At 44.6% G+C, this 18,047-nt stretch overlaps 1 protein-coding gene across 1 annotated transcript in view; it reads right to left on the bottom strand.

Moving 5' to 3' along the window:
• The window catches only part of LOC102211316 (protein FAM9A-like), an 8,587-nt gene extending 5,221 nt beyond the window's left edge, over positions 1 to 3,366 (bottom strand). Inside the window, exons 1-2 of the mRNA XM_013911985.1 lie at positions 3,176 to 3,366; positions 439 to 966 (exon numbers count right to left, since the gene is read on the bottom strand). Coding sequence (XP_013767439.1) covers positions 439 to 871 — 433 coding nt within the window. The 5' untranslated portion in view covers positions 872 to 966; positions 3,176 to 3,366. The remainder of the gene's footprint in view (positions 1 to 438; positions 967 to 3,175) is intronic.
• Positions 3,367 to 18,047: the final 14,681 nt, after the last annotated feature.

The following is an 18,047-nucleotide window of genomic DNA, read 5'->3' on the forward strand; positions in this document are numbered from 1 at the left end:
ACATTGTCACATTTCACTGCATCACGTGCGTGTGTTCCTAGTATCTGGCATCAGCATCATAGCACCCGTTTAACCCATTGTCCACACACAGCTCCTTCTCTAATTGGTCGGTTGCTGCTGACATCACGTTTTGAACAATGACCACGGCCGCCTCTCTTAGATCCCTCTTCCTCATTTCCTCCTCCTCACCCTCTCTCTGGTCATGTGAATCTTCAGCATCGTGACAACCTCCATTCTGCGGAGACTCCGCCACCCCCTGCCCTTCCCCCTTCTCCCCGCTAACAGCTAATGCTATCTGCGTCTGGCGGTCCCTGTGTGCGGCACGTTTATTGCTATCGTTTGTTAGCGCTTCTTGCCGTTTGCCGTTAGCTTCTCCATCTTTGCTGCTGCTGCTGTTCTGAGGCTCGTCAGAGTCCCGGTCGGCGTGCTCTAACTCACCGCTGTTCACGGCCGCCGTGGCGTTGATGATCTTGGCGTTGGCCTCATCTTTCACCCCTCCCGCCTCCTTGCTCTTCTTCATGGGGCTGCTCCCCGTTGTCTTTTCCTCCTCCTCCTCCTGGTGATTATGTGTGGCGTTCTCCTCCTCTGTGCCGTTGGAGCAGCCATTCTCCCCGTTGGTCACCGGAGCTTCGGCCGTTGTCTTCTCCGGCTCCTTCTCCGGCTCCTTCGCCACCTCCGCTCCACTCTCCTCCGCTGGTGTCTTCTCAGCTGCCGTCACTGCATCTTTGTCGTTGGCCTCCGCGATCGCTGCGGCAGCTTCGCCGTCAGCGCCTCCCTCCTCTGTCGCCGCCGCTGCCTCTCCTCCCTCTGCGGCCTCCTCCTCCTTGGCGCCCTCGCCCGTGTCCACACTGGTGGATTTGCCCTTCCGCATGATGAAGTTCTTCAGGGAAACCGCACGGCCAAAATGTGAGCGCTTGGCTTTGGCCGACTTTCCATCTTTGCCGTCCTCTGTGGCGCCTTCCTCACCTGGAGTGGAAAAAAGCATTTGAGGTTAAAGTTCATCAGGGTGTGCATCAATTAGTCACACAGGATTACAGCAGGTGAGTGGAAGAAGTGTTCATCAAGTGTTAGCAAATATTTATATTACTAAAAACAAATTTATTGATTAAAAATATTAGAGTCTGACCTCGTCCTTGAGGTCCAGATCTCTAAGCTTCTAACTTGTCCGATATTTTTAGTAGCTCCACCTATGGCATCAATGTAAAAATCCTCATTCTCACGTTATCGTATTCACGCCGCTGCTCACCCAGCGCGGTGCCAACATTTAAGCTAATTACACTGAAGACTGTAAGACCTTATCATATCACGTCTTATCAAATACATCCCTGTTTTCTCTTTCTTCTTCTTTTATGATTTCATTAATTTTGCTAATGTGGTCCTTTCTTACACTTGGCAAACATTCATGAAATTCATTCAATCAGGTTCTTCAAACAAAAAGACAAATGTTCATTTCCTTTTTAAGAAAACAGCTGATAAGTAGTAAAACCAAAGATAAGCTGTCGAGTCTATTTTGTAAAGCGCTGATATTTCTGTAGTTTGGTTTCTTTTTTAAGATTTTCCTTCTTCTACGTTAAGGATCATTGCACGATCTGATATCGTTGTGTTGGTGTTGTTCCCAGATCATCATATTAAATGTTGTTCCAGGATCAACATTGCAAGTGGCCAATCAGAATGTTGTGACGTCATACTTTTGCGACTTCAGGAAAAACTGCCGTAAAACAAAAAACTGTACTTAAGCTGCGAGAAACCGCTTCTTTCCGCCGATCAACGGACCCTGACCCTAACCCTTTAATAAACGGTAAACGGTAAGCAGAACTGATATTGTACTTGCAAAATTTGGAATTTCATAAATGAACGAATGGCTTGGTGCGCAAAAGAATAACGTCACAACAATGTGATTGGTCACTTGCAATGTTGATCCTGAAACAACATTTTCATGATGATCTGGGAACACAAACACGACGATATCAGATCATCCAAGGATCATTACACCGTTTCTGTTGAGGTCTTTTATTGTGAAAGGCAGGAACAGGAATAAGCCCTTTTGGATAACAATGACATCATGTTATTTAAGTTTTTTTCAGGTTGTGGTGAATATTTGAGCTGCCATGTTTCCCAATGAATAAAGTTTTTCTTATCTTAAAGCAAAAAAAACAAGAACAAACTTTTATTTTTAAAATTAAAACATGAAATTTCAACTCTGAACCAAAGAAGGTGGAATATTTTCTCAGCCATTAAAGAAACAAATCTCTCATTTTCACTCTGCTGTGTTCTTGTGAAGAAAGAGCAGAAAGTAAAGCTTAATTTAGTCTCTTCTGTTGACCTAAGTTATGCTGTAATTTGAATTTCACATCACCCGTTGAATATTTTATTCGGGACAATGTTCAATTACATTACCTCCCCCAGAGTTAGCAAGCCTTTAACTCCTGCGTGTCCTTGGTGGAGAGCGACAGACTGAAACGAGTGCAAACAAGCTGCCGGCTTCAGAAGCTGAATTTTTAAACGGTGTCCAACTGTGGCGCTGACAAAAACACAGCAACGCTTAAGACCAGCAGTCAGACTCTTAATACATCTCTGCTCGCTTTAACTTCCTCCAAAAGATCATGAAGCAGAAACCTGGAAATGACGACGCCCAAAGTGCAGCGATTCTCAATCTAAAGGCCAAACCCCCAGTGCAGGTCATGTGATAACTGGCGAGATATTAAATGAGTTTCATTTGGTTATAATTTAAAAAAACTGGATGAGCAGAAGCGAATGGATGGATGGAGGGATTTTAAAGAGGAACCTCTAAAGTTTCAAGAGTTGATGAGCGTAACACCAACACGGTCACTCGTCACGCACGGATGCCCACACCCTGTCCTTTAGAAGAACATCTTGATGTGCAGAGTTGAAGCCGTTAAAAGGCTGCATTTATGAGTAAAACAAGCCTAAATTAAAGCAAGAGTCTGCCGAGTGTGGCTAACATTATCAGCCTTGGCTCCTCCCACACTAACGCCCACATACCTGCAGAATGCGGTTACACACCTGCAGCCACTGGACCTGCACATGCTTCACTGACAGCCTGGATAAAGACGGTTGCAACTGCTTTGGCTGGCTGACGTCAGGGTGACTGAGGTCAGATGAAGACTTCGTAAAGACCAGTTATGTTCGCGCGCTCGACTCTGCGCTGACTCACCCGAGGCCGCAGGCGCCTCCTCCTCGCCTCCGGGGTGGCACTCCGTGTTGGTGCGTTTGCTCTTGGGGATGACCCGCTTCTTGAAGGAGGTCCAGATCTCGTTGGCGTGTTGTGTCACCGTTCCACCTGCTGCCGCCGCCTTCTCCTCCTCACCTCCCTCTGCTTTCTCCTTCTCCTCCCCTCCCTCTGTCTTGCCCTCCTCTGCTCCTCCCTCTGCCTTAGCTGCTTCCTCTCCTCCCTCAGCTCCTCCTGCAGGCTCCTCGGGCTTGGCGTTTTCAGCGGAGTCTTTGTCGGAGCCCTTGGCCTTGCCGCTGATGCCGGACATGGAGGTGTCCCTCTTCAAGCCCTGGAAGGTCCAGGAGCGTTTGAGCTTCCACCTCTTCTGGCCTGACTCTTTGGAGTCAAGTGTGGAGGAGTCTCCGCCACCTCCTTCTCCCTCTGCTCCTTCCTCTTTCCCATCCTCACCTCCTCCAGTCTTCTTGTGTGCCTTCTGAGCCATGAGCTTCTTGAAGGAGTGCCAGCGCTTCATGTGCTTAGTGGTTGCTGAAGAGGCCGAGGCTTTCTGTTCCCCTTCTGCACCTCCCGCTGCTCCTCCTTCTTCTACGATGGAGTCTGCAGTGGTGTTAAGTGCTTCGGGATCTTCCAGCCGGTCCAGAGACTTAGACCGGACCTTTACTGGTTTCTGGGGCTCTGCAGCGGCGCCCTCCTTCTTCTCAGTGCTGCGATGGGAGAAGATTCTCGCCACAGGCTTCCTGATCAAATCTCGAACTGTGGATTTCGCCTCGGCTGGTTTGCCCTTCTCCGCTTTCTTCTCGTCTTCCTTCTCTCCATTTTCCGCAGCCTTCTCTGTCGCCGCCTCACCTTCTGCACCTCCTTCTGCTCCTCCCTCCGCTGCTGCTGCTGCTGCAGCTTCCTCCCCTCCTTTGTCGGCCTCCTTCTCCCCTCCTTCAGCCGCGCCCTCCTCTCCTCCAGCCGCGGGGGCGCTCTGCTCTTTCTTCTTCCTTCCACCCATCACCTTTCCCAGGCCACTCTTGTTGAGGAAGGAGTCCAGGAACGAGGTCTTGGGTTCAGAGGAAGTGGTGTTTTCGCAGCTCTGAGGCGGCGGCGCATCCTCGCCTGCCGCCGCGGCGGCTCCCCCCTCCTCAGTTTCCACTGTGTCCGCCACCGCTGTGTCGTTATTCACAGTCTCTTTGTTTTCGACAACCTCGCTGTTGACGGCTGTGCCGTCTTTATCGACAGCCTCGTCGTTGACAGTCTCTGAGCTCGTGTTGGCGTTTTTGGCCGCTTGCTCCACCTCTGCTGGCTTATTTTCGGTGCTTTTTCCATCTTCCTGGAGCACTGGTGCTGTGCTGGCCTCCGTTGCCGCCATCTCAGAAAGGGAAACCAAACAATAACAACAAAAAAAGTCTCTTCCTTCCGGCCTGCCTTTCTTCCCTGGCCTTCTGTCCTCCTCTTCCTCTCTCTCTCTCTAGTGTTTCGTTCCTCCCGCTGTGGTGGCACTCTCAGGTCATGGAGAGCAGGGTTGAGAGCAGTGGCGAGGAGGAAAGATACTCAGCATCCTACTAGACCTCCAAACTCCTGCAGGAGGAAAAAAAGGGAGAGAGAGCGAGAGACAGATGGTTAATAGTCTGAAGCAACACCATAGGCGCTCAATGAGTCTGGTCTGGTCTGCACCGAATGAGGAATGAAGTGTAACATAATAAGGAATCTCAGCAGGACACAAAATACAGGCATGTTTCCTAATCACACGCACAGGCACTAACCTTACCCTAAACATAGCCTAACTGTAACCCTGACACTAAAACCACATATTTTGTCTCTAAAATTCCTTCAACTTGTGCGACTTGGATTTTGGTCCCTATAAGTACAGTAAACTTGCAATTTTTGGTCCACACAAAGATATAAATACACGCAACACACCTTGAAAAGGATGAAATGCAAAACCTACGCAGAAGTGGAAGGCCTCGGTGTCGCGCTCACAGGATCTTGTAACGCATTTGTTGCTTTGCTTGTTGTCGTTCAGCACAATTTATTTTTTCTTTACAACTCCATCAGTATCACAGGAGAGTGGGACGGGATGTTAGCTTCAATCATATATTGACACCAATTGTGTTCTTTATGATGTATAAGAACACAAGCACTGACTCAGCAAAAGTACATTTTGGGTAATCATCGTGCATTTTATATGTTTGGTACGTGGCACCAAGTAGACACTGTCCGTCTTGTTCTGAGAGACGACATAGAACACCTGCTGGTGAGATCAGTGTGCTGCTGGTGTGGTTTGTTTTCATTGAGGAAAACTATAAAACACGACCAGACTGCTGCTTCCAAACATTCCTCGGTTGTAACACATTTTGACAGTTTAATGAATGAATCAGCAGATCAATGACTCACACACACACACACACACACACACACACACACACACACACACGCACGAGTGCCGACGCAGAGTAATTTTCAGCTCTGAGAGTCCAGACGTTTAGTGTGCACAGTCGCACACTCTCAGAGGAGAAGGTGAAAAGAGTGAGTCAGACGCCGATGGAGAGGCACTCAGGTGGAGAGACAATCACACAGAGGAGAGGCAGACGGAGGGAGCGAGGTGTAAACACATACATCACATGCTCCAGATAATCTCACACTATGCTGTTGCCACAACTGACTGACCGGCCAACTGGATGGCTTACTGGTCGACTGCCTGTCATTCTGGCTTGCTGATGGGACGGATGATTTGCGCTCATTATCCCGTGATGGCTGAGCGGCGCGAGAGGCAGATTTACGGGCCGTCTGATTTGTTGTTCAACACCTCTGTAGTAAAGATTTGGATTTGCATAAATAAATCCCGGTGAGGACGATACGAAGCGTTTGTGTTAGACGCTTGGTTTACCCGGCCACCCCAATCACTAATTTTACAGCACTGCTTTTACCTTTGCACGTTGTTACAACCATCTTACTCTGGAGTGAATGACATAAACTGCTGCTGGTTTTAGTTCAAATCAAGTTCAATTTCATACCTACGCACACAAAAAGCGAAACCCCGTCATTATGCAGAAACAATAACTAGAAACAAAACAATGCAGCAAAAAACCACGAGGGCTCTCAGATATAACGGACGGCAATCACAGAGAGCAGTTACTGAGTGATGTGTGCACATCTGCACACCTGCGACAGACCTCGCTGACATTGCTCGGAGGAAATACGAACGAAAGGAAATCTGTGGGAAGAGCAAAGAGCTCCCTGCGACATAGTGCCACATCTAAATGACGTGTTATCTTTACTACCTTCGCTGTGACATTTGATACCAACATTATGTGGCTTTGCCCCAAAGTGCTGTGTCCCGGCCTGACCAACTCACTCATTTATATATTCATGCCTGCCAGTGTTGACGCTTCAAAGGTTTGGTGAGAGCAGGTGATAAAAGCCCTTTTTTTGCTAAACTAATCGTTGTAATAAAAGATTGTGGTGACAGAGGACGCCGTCGAAGTGCTCCATCCATGCATCATTTCTTTGCTGCTTGCAGCAGTCTCAGCAGAGATGCCCGGATCTCCTCTCGCCATCTCCTTCATCAGAGTCACCTTCACGCCCTTCAGAGGAAGCTCCTTTCTTGCACTCTTAGCTGAGATTATACTCTTTTGGCCGCGACCCACAGCTGGTGGTCGTGTGAGCTCAGCTCAGTTCTCTCGTTGCCACAAATATACTGACTGCGAACGTTGGATGGCACGTCAGTCCGTCGGTCTTGCACCTTCCTTCCCATCACTCATTAACAAGAACTCAGGATACTTCAGCTCCTTGCTTGGGACAACAACTCCTTAACCAAGAGGGAGCAATCAGCCTTGTTCCAGCCTCAGACCTGGAAGTCTGACTATGATGTCCAAGCTGTAACAATCGACATCAAAATTATCCAGCTAGGAAACCTGAAACCAGACTGTTTGTGCAGCTGTGGGCCGTACAGTCGGGCAATAAAAACTGCCCTGAATTATGCAAAAATATATTTGAATAAATACTTTTATAGCCGTGGCTGCCTTAGCCACAATGGTCACTTCTTACTCGTGTTTTTCATGCTGTACTGGACTTTACCGCAGTCAGAAAGAGGTTTCGTATCATTTCATGTCTGAGTTATTGAATCTGGAAGCTCAAATGGTGAATATTTTTTCCCCTTTACCAATGTCAAGCACACGAATGGGCCTGACTGGCTGTTATTCATTTATTTGGTGCGTTTTAAAGAAGGGCAGCATTTAATAAAAACAAAAAATATACACAAATTATATGAAGTGACTGGAAAAAGCAGCAACATTAGAGTTAAAATCCAAGAGACAAAATAAAAGCATTGGCAGAAATAAATGTGACCATGTGGCTGGTTTCTGAGCCCCTGAAGGTTGTAGCCTAGGGATAGAAACACATACACCGCCACTATCACACAATATTAAAATCACTGCGTCATTTAGCCGAAATAAACACAAATTAGGCTAGCAGCCACATGACGCTCAGCACATGCATTCACCTTTATACTATCCCCCCCCCCCCAGCTGGCGCTGACTGATTTAACTCCAGCTCACTGGACTTCATCACGGTTTGTCAAATATCAGCCATCTTGGTCCCGTTCTTCCAATAATTGGTTTGTTTGCCTCTTTCCTTCATCTGGCGACGCGTTCGCTCAGACTGTTTGGAAACATCACATTAGCAGCTGAGTTTGGACAGAGATTAAGAAGCTCTTGATCAAATATTCTGCTTATCAATAATTCAGATGCCGATGGGCTTGGTTTCATCAAAATACTTCCCAAGCAAACGTCGACTCGGGTTTACTTCGATATGTCATTTCAGTTCCGTTTTTACAGGATGAAAAATAGAATAATTTCATTGATGCGCCGCTGATTGATGCCAAAGTACAACAAGTCGTACAGACTGATGGACACTGGCACCACCATCTGTTTTTCCATTGCAGGCTGCTTTGTTTTGGCTGTTTTCACTTTAATATTGATCATTATTAATCATTTAAGTGAGTCTTACAAAACCTACCAAAGAATCAGACCTGTGGGATTTTAGGGATAGAATCAAATCCACTGGACTTTAAACAAAGAGTAGTAGTGTCAGCCACTGGTTTTGTGTTCTAGGCTACCGGGTTATTTATGTGTTTTGTGACATGACATGAGGTTATGGTACGTACCCCTACCCTAGATCAGCGGTCCCCAACCCCCGGGCCTCGGACCGGTACCGGGTCCGTGAGTCGTTTGGTACCAGGCCGCGAGAGTTGAGGCTCAGGTGTGAAATGTATGGTTTTCAGGGATTTTAGCGGTTTTTAGCGTTATTTTGTTATCGTTTTTATCGTTTACTCGTTTTCCTGGGTCTTTTCACGTGTGTTATGAATAAATCTTTTTTCGGTACCGGTACTAGTTTTATTTTGTTGTATTTATCGGCGACACCTTAAAAACCGGTCCATGAAAATATTGTCGGGCATAAACCGGTGCGTGGCGCAAAAAAGGTTGGGGACCACTGCCCTAGATTTCATGAGCTGGAATACAGCAGGTATCACGAGGGTCCAACAAGCCCTAAAAAGTTAGGAGCTGGACTTTACAGGATCTACCTGCGTGAGGGAGGTCTGGCACAAAGGTCTCAATACTTACCAGAAATGCAGATGTGGGGCACACCTGGGCCACACATTAATTGTTATTTATTGATTGCTTAAGCAGACCAGAGAGGGGTAACCCTAACCCTTCATGTCTGCATCTGAAAGCCGTTTCAATCCCGTCTTTAAAGCTTCTAACAAAGTCTGAAACTCGTCTCACGCTCCTCATTTGCCGTAACGCTGAGCTTCAAAACTGACATAACCTAACAGACCGTTCTTTACATTTTTAATAAACTGATTCAAAGAACACTGAACATCAGCATTGAGCCAAGGCCTTCAGAGAGCGGACAAGTGCTTCAAATAAAACAGGACCGGTGAGAAAAAGTTGCTCTGCTGTGAATTAGAGGTGACCGATCATCTCAACCACGGATTCATTAAACGGGATTTAAGGATTAATCGCACGGCGACACAGGAGAATAGAAATCCTCATCACTGCAGCTTTAAACAGACGTTATAGCATCAGTTGATCCAACTTTCTGCTGGGTTCTACCTCGATGTTTGAGGCACGTTCGCCCACACGAGACGAGCTGGGGCTTTGTTTCAGTCGCTCTTTATTTTGGATGGATTGTGTTTTTGTTGTGTTTCTTGCTGGCGTCTGATTACGCTGCAGCAGAGGAGCATTAGCGTGTTGGATGGTGGATGTGAGGCTGAAGCCCCGAGGTGTTGGAACAGCATCAGACAGAGGACGACGACAAAATGGAGGGAGGGAGCGAGGAAGGGGAGGAGGAGGAGTGGCGCAGACATGGGCTGATTGTGAATCGTCTCTTTCTGTTCGTTTGCCTCTTACCATTCACCTCCGTCTGTCTGGTTTTTTCTCGTCCGTCTCTTTCGTTCTCGTTTGTTTTCCTCTCTCTTGCACTCGTCTTTATTCTCTCCCTCTCATTAAATCTTTGTCTTTGGGTGTTTTTGCCTCTCCTTTCATGCTGTGTTCTCTTCTGTCTCTTCCTTTTCACTTTAATTCATCCTCCTTCCTTTTTCCTCTCAGCCACATTCAGTTATTCATTTCACTCTTTCCGTCTCTCCTGCCGTCACCGTCTCGTTTTTGCCTTCGTGTCTTTTGCGATGCCAGCTTCTTCTTTCGGCATCTTTTGTATCACGTTTGTTCTCGTTCACCTTCCCATGTCTCTCCATCTCTGACTTGATCTTTTTCCTCCAACCTGTTTGTCAGTCTTCATCTCTCCCGGTTTATCAGCTTTATATTCATCTTTCTGATTGTTAGACCCAAATTCACCATTTTTATTTATTGTAACAGAGCACATGTCCCCATAACTAGTCAAATGATACATTTAAATGCTGATGTCCTCAATGTTTGCCACAGGAAGTAGGAGTCAGCCACACATTTCAGCAACATTTAAAATCTAATTGATTCAATCAAGCATAACCTTCACTCAGGTAGGTCATGAAGTCAAGCTCGGCAGATCAGCTCATCTGGTTTCAGCCCACATCATCTGGTGGTTTAGCAGACTTCCTTCTAGACATATCAATGGCAAATATCATAAAGGACACTGAGCCAAGATGTTTAAGACCACCTACAGTTGCTTCTGCAAGCCGCTTGGCAATCCACCACCACACTACTGCATAAAAACTCAACACCACAAGTTCTGGAAACTGAGAAAAGTCCTGAAGCTCGAGTCTCCTGAAAGTATTTGAAGAAATAATTAAAATTTGGTCTAATGAAGTAAAGAGAATGGAATCGACCACAGTGTTGGTTCAGACCTGCTACAGTTGAGATCTATTTATGTTAATTTAACCTACAGTCACATCTGCAACCAGCTGTGCAGCCCACCCCAGCCTCCCTTTTTAAAATATTGTTCCTGACTTTATAAATATCATATCTGCCGTCATTGCCTCGTTCTGCTCTGAGGTCTTGGGGAAATATGAAAAAATAAAATCTCTTTTGATTACACTGCTCCTGACTGGTACGAGAAAACGACCATCTTCGTTTAACATGAGCAACGACCGCTATCGTGACGCCGGCATCTTGGAAAGGTTTAAACGAAGGGAGTGGATGTGGTGTAGTTTGTCAAGGTCAAGTGAAGACTCAAAGGACCAACAAGATGTGTTGCGTTTGTGCAGCTGTGAGTTAAGTTGAGCGTTGTCGATAATAATACATTTTAGGCACACGAAGCAGCTGGGATGAGTCACCTTCTGTGCCGGGCTGATACAGACTCACTATGATGCAGTCTGTCTGTGAGCACCGTACGGCCGGGAGTCAAAGTTTAACTTCATGCAAAAGATCGAAAGCACACAACTGCACTTCAATTCCAATGGAAAGCAAAAGCACAGCTGCACAGTCAGAGCTTAGGACGTGTGTAATATGTGGAGTCAAAGCACAACACTGACTGAGTGAGACGCATGAGACTCGAAACCTCTTTGTATCGTAACTGTAAACACAGCAACACTACTGCGAGCTGAAGCATATTTCTAATTCATGAACTACCAATTTGGAACAGCAAATACAGTTTGGGAGGATGTAATGAATTCATTTTTATCAACGTAATGAGAAAACATTTTAATGAATACATCTGAAAGCTGCGTAGTGTTCACTAGCAATTTACTTGATTTGTTTTCCATCAGTCTTTGGCAACTTGCAACAAACATCTTTATCATTTCAGAGCCAACTCGATGCACAGTTAAGGTAAGATAGCCGGACGCAACATTTAAACACGTGTCCACACAAAAGTGGAATCAATTTTGCCTCTGTAGCTTTATATGATTATGCTGTAGGTGAGAGGAGAGCTAACACTGCATGACGGAAGCTAACAGCAAAGCATCAGCAGTTAGAAAGCATTTCACACTAACATGCTAACAGCTTTTCTTGCACTGTGATTAAAATCTGCTCCACTCTTTGTGCACGGAGGTGTGCTCGCAGTGAGACTGAGAGCAGGAAAGGAGAAAACCATGTGACTCGAACTGAAAGCAGTAAGACGCTCACGCTAACCAATCAATGAATAATCCAAAGGTTTATGTAAAGCCTGGTTTATGGTTTCAATACTTATTTAAAACAACATGATCCTCATTTTACACATTTTGCCTGACAGAAAGGGAACATTTAATCCATCATCTACGCCAACTGAAGCAGAAATCTAATATTTATGTACCAGTGAATTAGGGCTGCCACGATTAGTCGACTACTCACGATTACATCGACTATCAAAATCGTCGTCGACTGATTTAATAGTCGAGGCGTCGTTTGAAGCTTTGTAAGATCACAAAGGACGCAGGAATAAGTAGCAGGATTTAAGAGTGTAATAACGGACTGAAACAGAAGATGGCAGCACTGCATGTACAAGGATGCCAGCTGCCGTTAAACCCCGAAGAAGAAGAAGCTCTGTCCCAGAATTCATAGCGCAGCCCAGCTCAGTTTCCAACAATGGCGGCAGCTAGTTAGTTTTAACTTTACTCTTATTATTCTTTCTGGGTCACAAAATAAACGTTTAACATATTTTCAGGCGAGAATGTAGCTGTGTAAACCTCAAATATCTGCTCAGTTTATCAGGACACCACATATTTTCAAAAGCGCTCCGACGTTTTCGGAGACGTCTGTTACCCACTAGCTCGATAGCTAGCCGGGGGCTAGGCTAACTAGAGCCGTGAGAACACCGGACTCCCGGCAAATCGTTTTCAAACCCACCGCCGTCTTTCACTACTCAGGTTAAACATGATATATGAGTCACTTAGATAACTTAAAAATTTTATTGTTTGGCTTTTTTCAGTGTTTTATTTGTTCCTGAGTAAATCGGTTTGGCTGAGATTAAAGTTATAGTTTTTACACAGCTGAATAAACGTCAAGCAGACAGCTGATTATCAGAAGTGTGAGATGCTGGAGAATATACTCCAGTGTCCTGTTATATTTTAGATAGCAAGGAGTTTATTAAACTTCACCGAAACAATCTGCAAATTGAATAAACTATCATCTTGTCTTTATTTTTAGTTAGCACAGACCTTAAACACTTAAAGCTGTAAGCTAATGCTAGTTATACAAGAGCAGATGCTGCTGGTGCTATAAGCTGTAGTTTTACGTCCAATTGATGATCTGATTAGTCGACTAATCGCAAAAATAATCGGTCACTAGTCGACTATCAGAATAATCGTTTGTGGCAGCCCTACAGTGAACACCATCGTCTCCCTTCTCACCTGTCTGCAGAGATTTACTCTGTTCATATTAGAAAGTTTGAAAGTTCTGGAGGTAAACCGTCGCTGGCGCAGATAACTTTGTCATCATGCGAGGGCCTTCGGCGTCTCTCGGGTGCATTTCCAGCTGCATGTGTTTTCACTCTCTGTGATGGCAATCTAATCCTGCAGGACGCCCGTTAATGCAGCTATAATGGGGGTCAATGGGGAAGTATCAGAATGGCCAATCACAGTTTTCCACTTCACACTGCGATAATAGCCCTCCTCTTCACACCTTCCTGATACCAACATGGACACATAAAAACACTCAGTGCTGCATCCACACACAAATACAGCACTCAGCTTCCTCACCCAACCCTTCGCAGGTTTCACACTCACTGTCAAGCTCCACATTTAAACCTTCTGAGGAACTGAAGCGCTCGTGGATACTTTTACTTCCAGTAACGACAAAAATATGGTTCACTGCAGCTGCCATTCACTCCGATTCTGTTCTGATCTGTATGAACATGATCAACAACACAAATACTGCCCACAAAGACTAAACCAGCTTTTACTTTCAAGACATTTTCCAACCTGCAACGCCTAAGTAGGCATAGCAATCTCAGTCCACACCCACCCTGTTGCAGGAGATGGCTCCGCCCACTGTGCCTGGTTCTGCCAAAGGTTGCTTCCTGTTAAAAGGGAGTTTTTTCCTTCCCACTGTCGCCAAATGTTTAGTCGTTTGATTGCTGATTATGATTTGATTTGTCAGCATAACCAAGTCTGTACCTTTCACTACAATATAAGGTGACTGTTGTCCTAATTTGGCGCTATATAAAATTAAAATTCAACGTTAAGTTTAAGTAGAGTTTCATTGTTAACAAGTAGATTCTTCCTGCTGTCACATTAAAGGAAATGCCTGAGGTTAATGAAATAAAGAGACTGTTCTTAGTGAAGCAGAAAACACAGCAGGAAGCCGACGCTGATGATTCAGGGCCGTACAGCATGTCGCTCACATTTGAACCAGATGGACCGTTACATGTATTGAGGGGCACATGTGTGACCAGGACGTATCCTAAGATTCAAGCAGTCTTTGTTTTGCTCAACAGAAAGGTTGAAAACACAGCAGCAGTGCAGATGAAGCTTCTGGTGGAGCCGCTTCACATTCAGCACTGCTTTCTTTTATAGAGACGGCAAACCTGAAGTAAAACTTGAAACTAAACTTCTGCTTATTCAGATAAACTGCTGGTTTAGTTTAAGTTGATCTTATTTTTTGTAAACGTAAGAATACAGATGTGCTTCCTCTCTTATTTTAGAAGACAGCAGCATGCAGCAGGGACTCTAAAGAGGGCGCGGTGTAGCCTTCACATTTATTATAAAGCTGTGTCACAGATTAAACAGGCGACATAAATCTACAGTATGTTGTAATGTTATACATAAAGCTGAGTATATAAAAAAGGCTCCAATGACTCGTCGTGTGACTTGAATTACTCAGCTATTTAAAAAAATTTTTTTAAAACCTTGATGCAAACGACTCAGTTGTCACCTTGTAACTAGTTTAATGTCGAGGCTGAGTCTGTGTACACGTTACTGTTTGTTTTACACAGTGAAAACTCTACAGTAAACCTACAGTAGAATATAAGTGCATGTATGTAGATGAACTGTTACGTGTTTAAATCAGCAGCCGTCCCACTTTCCATCGCTGTCATACCTCCAATAATCAGGGGAGCATCTAAAGGGGGGCACGGGGGGCACTGGATTCATTTCAAGGCTTTAGTAACATTATTTGCAATTTTTAGATTAATATAAAATATTCATGACACACACACACACACACACACACACACACACCTAGCCCATTGATGAGCTACATCATGGTTTCCTGCATTAGTAAGAAAGCTCTCCAAGAAGACAAAGTAATGGCCATTTCATTTTACTGCATTTGTCATTATTTATGAAAATGTTCCCTTTCAAAAATATTAAGTAACAACAAAAGGTTTAGTTGCTTTTAACATCTATTATGTGCAGTTAAACTATTTAATTGATGTTAAAAGGCTTGTGTTTCTCTTTTTAATAGTTATTATTGCTTTCTCATTCATTGATAGAATAAATAATACTGAATTACTGTAATAGTTGAAGGCTGCAGCCCTAACATAAAGTAATGTTTTATTCATTCATTTTCTGTCCCTGGGACATTATGTTGGAAATCTCTAAAGTATAATCTCAACAAATAACATGCTGATCATTGAAGACTTTACAACCTAACTTTGATTTTTAAATATATTTATACAGGTGCTCGTCGCTCGCGCTCTTATTTGTCTGGTTATTGTTTAGTTATCGGTGACAAAGATGGTCCACAGCTCAACGCCTGATCAGAGAGGATTTGTGGGTAATCTATTTAGTAAGTCACAGATGACATGGAAACACAGGCTCCTGTCCAATAACTGACTCAGCAGTCGCCACTTTACCTGGAAGCTTTTGTGGAGGTTAGTTGTTGTTAAAGGAAAGCACAACAACAGCAAAAATAAGATGTGCCACCATTTTACCCGTCACACTGCTAATTTACATAATTCCGTTAGTAATTGAGTAGATTTTACCCCGACCTCATTTTATTTCTGGTTTTACAGCAAATTAAATTACTCTAATTTGGTTTAAGCTGCATGTGAAGCAAAATGTCCAACACACAAACACAAACATCTCCAACAGCTGAAGGCCACAATTCCTGCTGCTCACAAACACCACACTATTCAGTCCCAGTCTGACAGCGCGACGTTAGCACACACTTAGAAGTAAAAACCTCTGCTTACTCAGTTTGACGCCAGCAGAGTGACTTCATTGGAAAACATTTCAGAATCACGTGGTGCAGACTCGTTACTGTCCAGTGGATGTGTTGGGGTAGAAAAATAAACTTTCTGATAAAAAAAAAAAAAGCAGAGGCTTCTTATAAAACATGCCCTTAGTGAAAGCTAGCTTTCTTCTGATTGGCTGTCCAGTCTGAAAACAGGTGGGCGGGGCTTCTGGGTCTCAGATGACCATATTAGTAAAATCCACTGTCTAAGTTATCAGGTTGCAGGGACAGGGGAAAAAACGGTTTGATTTCTTGAAACTTTGTGAGGAGCCAGATGTGTAACAGTATAACAGATAACAAAGCAAACAGACATTCACAGGTTAAGTCATGCAACAGCGATAAGCTTCACTGTGTGAAAGTACCGGTGAAGGTGACATTCCAGGTGATGTGAGGTTACACTCATGAAATATCGAGCCCTGAACTCCAGCAGTCTGCAGCGCTTTGTAATAAAAACCATTAAATGAAACCAGGCCTGCAGGAAAAGGTCCACTTTACAGAGCTGACAGAAGTACAGCGATAACGAGCCAAAATCTTCCTCCAGGACACAGTAGCTGCCGAGGGAATTGAACCTGTGACCTTTGAGACAGAGGCCGAGCGGCTGAGACGAAGGCAAAAGCATTCACAATTTAACTGCCTTCAGACAAACAGCTGGACGACGACAACAGAGAGATGATCAGGTTTCCCAGGACAGCAGCCTTTACACAGCGTGATGCATTGAAAGTGGCAAAAATCAGGAACTAACCTTGATAACATAACAGAAAACTCTGTCTTTAATATGCTGAACGCTGTACAGACAAAACCAATTCAACCTCATTTGACAACAGATTCCGGCGCCTGCTGAATCAACAGCCTGAGGATGACAGATTACAGAGGGAACATGTAAAGTCAAAATTAAAGGCTGTGGATTTGTCCCTCATGCAAAAACCTCGTATCGTCACAGGCATGTATAGGTTTGTATTTTCACTCCACGCATACCATTAAAAACCCAAGGATAAGGTGGGATTTAATGGTATTAGTATTCCATTAAATAAAAAGGTGTACGTTTTTAACCACGCATCCATCATCAAACACCAGACAGTTTCCTCTGTTTTCATTGTAGATAAAGTATTAAATAATGGAAAACTGAATTTTTAAATTCAGATAAGAAGAGCATGCAGGCAGGGTGGAGCGGGTGATTTGTGACTGGCAGCGAGAAAAGGAAAGGGAAGGTTTGGAGATGGCGGCGCTGACAGAAAGACAGGAGGCAGCGCTGAAGATGTCCAGATTTTTATTAGGAATGACCACGATGGACGGGATCAGAAATGAGTCCATCACAGGGACGGCTCAAAGTCGGAGAGGCTGAGATGGCTTGGATATGTGCGGAGGAGGGAGAGAGGATATACTGGACTCCAGCTAGCCAGGAGGGAAGAGGAAGACCTCAGAGAAGACTGATGGATGTAGTGATGAAGGACGTGCTGAGGGTTGGTGTGACGGAGGAGGATGCTGGGATCACGTGGAAGAAAGAAACTGTTCTGTGTTTTCACCACAGATAAAGAACTGAAAACTGTTTTTCATTGTTATTATATTAAACAGAATAAAAGTGTTGTTTTGTCCACTTATTAAACAAGAGAGAAAATATAGAAGTAGTCCACAACGACTGAAAGCTACCACAGAGCGAAGCTACCTGGGCTTAAACCAGCGGCCGTCTTCAGTGTGTATAAAACCGGCTCCGGCACACATGTGGTCATTTCATTTCTGGCTTCAGAGCAGCAAACGTATCACACTTCACAAATACGCAGCTTACTGTTGCACCCAAACACTTGAGCCATATTTCAACAGGACCAGGGAAACTGAAACCAAAATCTCCAATGGATTATTTGAACAAAAACAAGAACTTTACCTCAGGAGTTCATTTTGCCTCGTTTCGTGTGCCGGCAGGTAACATCAGAGCATTTGGTGGATTAATCAGAGCCTAAAAATCCCACACAGCGTCCCAACACATGACAGAAGAATTTAAATTCAATCAGCTGCCCTGATCGCCTTGATTACTTGATTGAGACTAATTACTTCTTTGTTCCTTGCTGGTTGTAAAGTTTGTCCCTGCTGGCCACCATACTGTGAGACTGTGAGCCAATCAGATCAAAGCAAAACGCAAAGCAGCACATTTTGATTGATTGTAAAGCCAGGAGCTGATTTCACAGTGGGAGGGTTTAAGGACAGGTAAGGAGGCTCCTCAGAGGTGTTTCCTGTGAGTCTGAACAGAAAGTGAACCCTGCCTCTGCTGTCTGGAGGTGCTTTGGTTGGATTAG

The sequence above is a fragment of the Pundamilia nyererei genome, unplaced genomic scaffold, assembly GCF_000239375.1.
Source record: "Pundamilia nyererei isolate P.nyererei 1_Seehausen unplaced genomic scaffold, PunNye1.0 scaffold00076, whole genome shotgun sequence".
Taxonomy (NCBI): Eukaryota; Metazoa; Chordata; class Actinopteri; order Cichliformes; family Cichlidae; genus Pundamilia; species Pundamilia nyererei.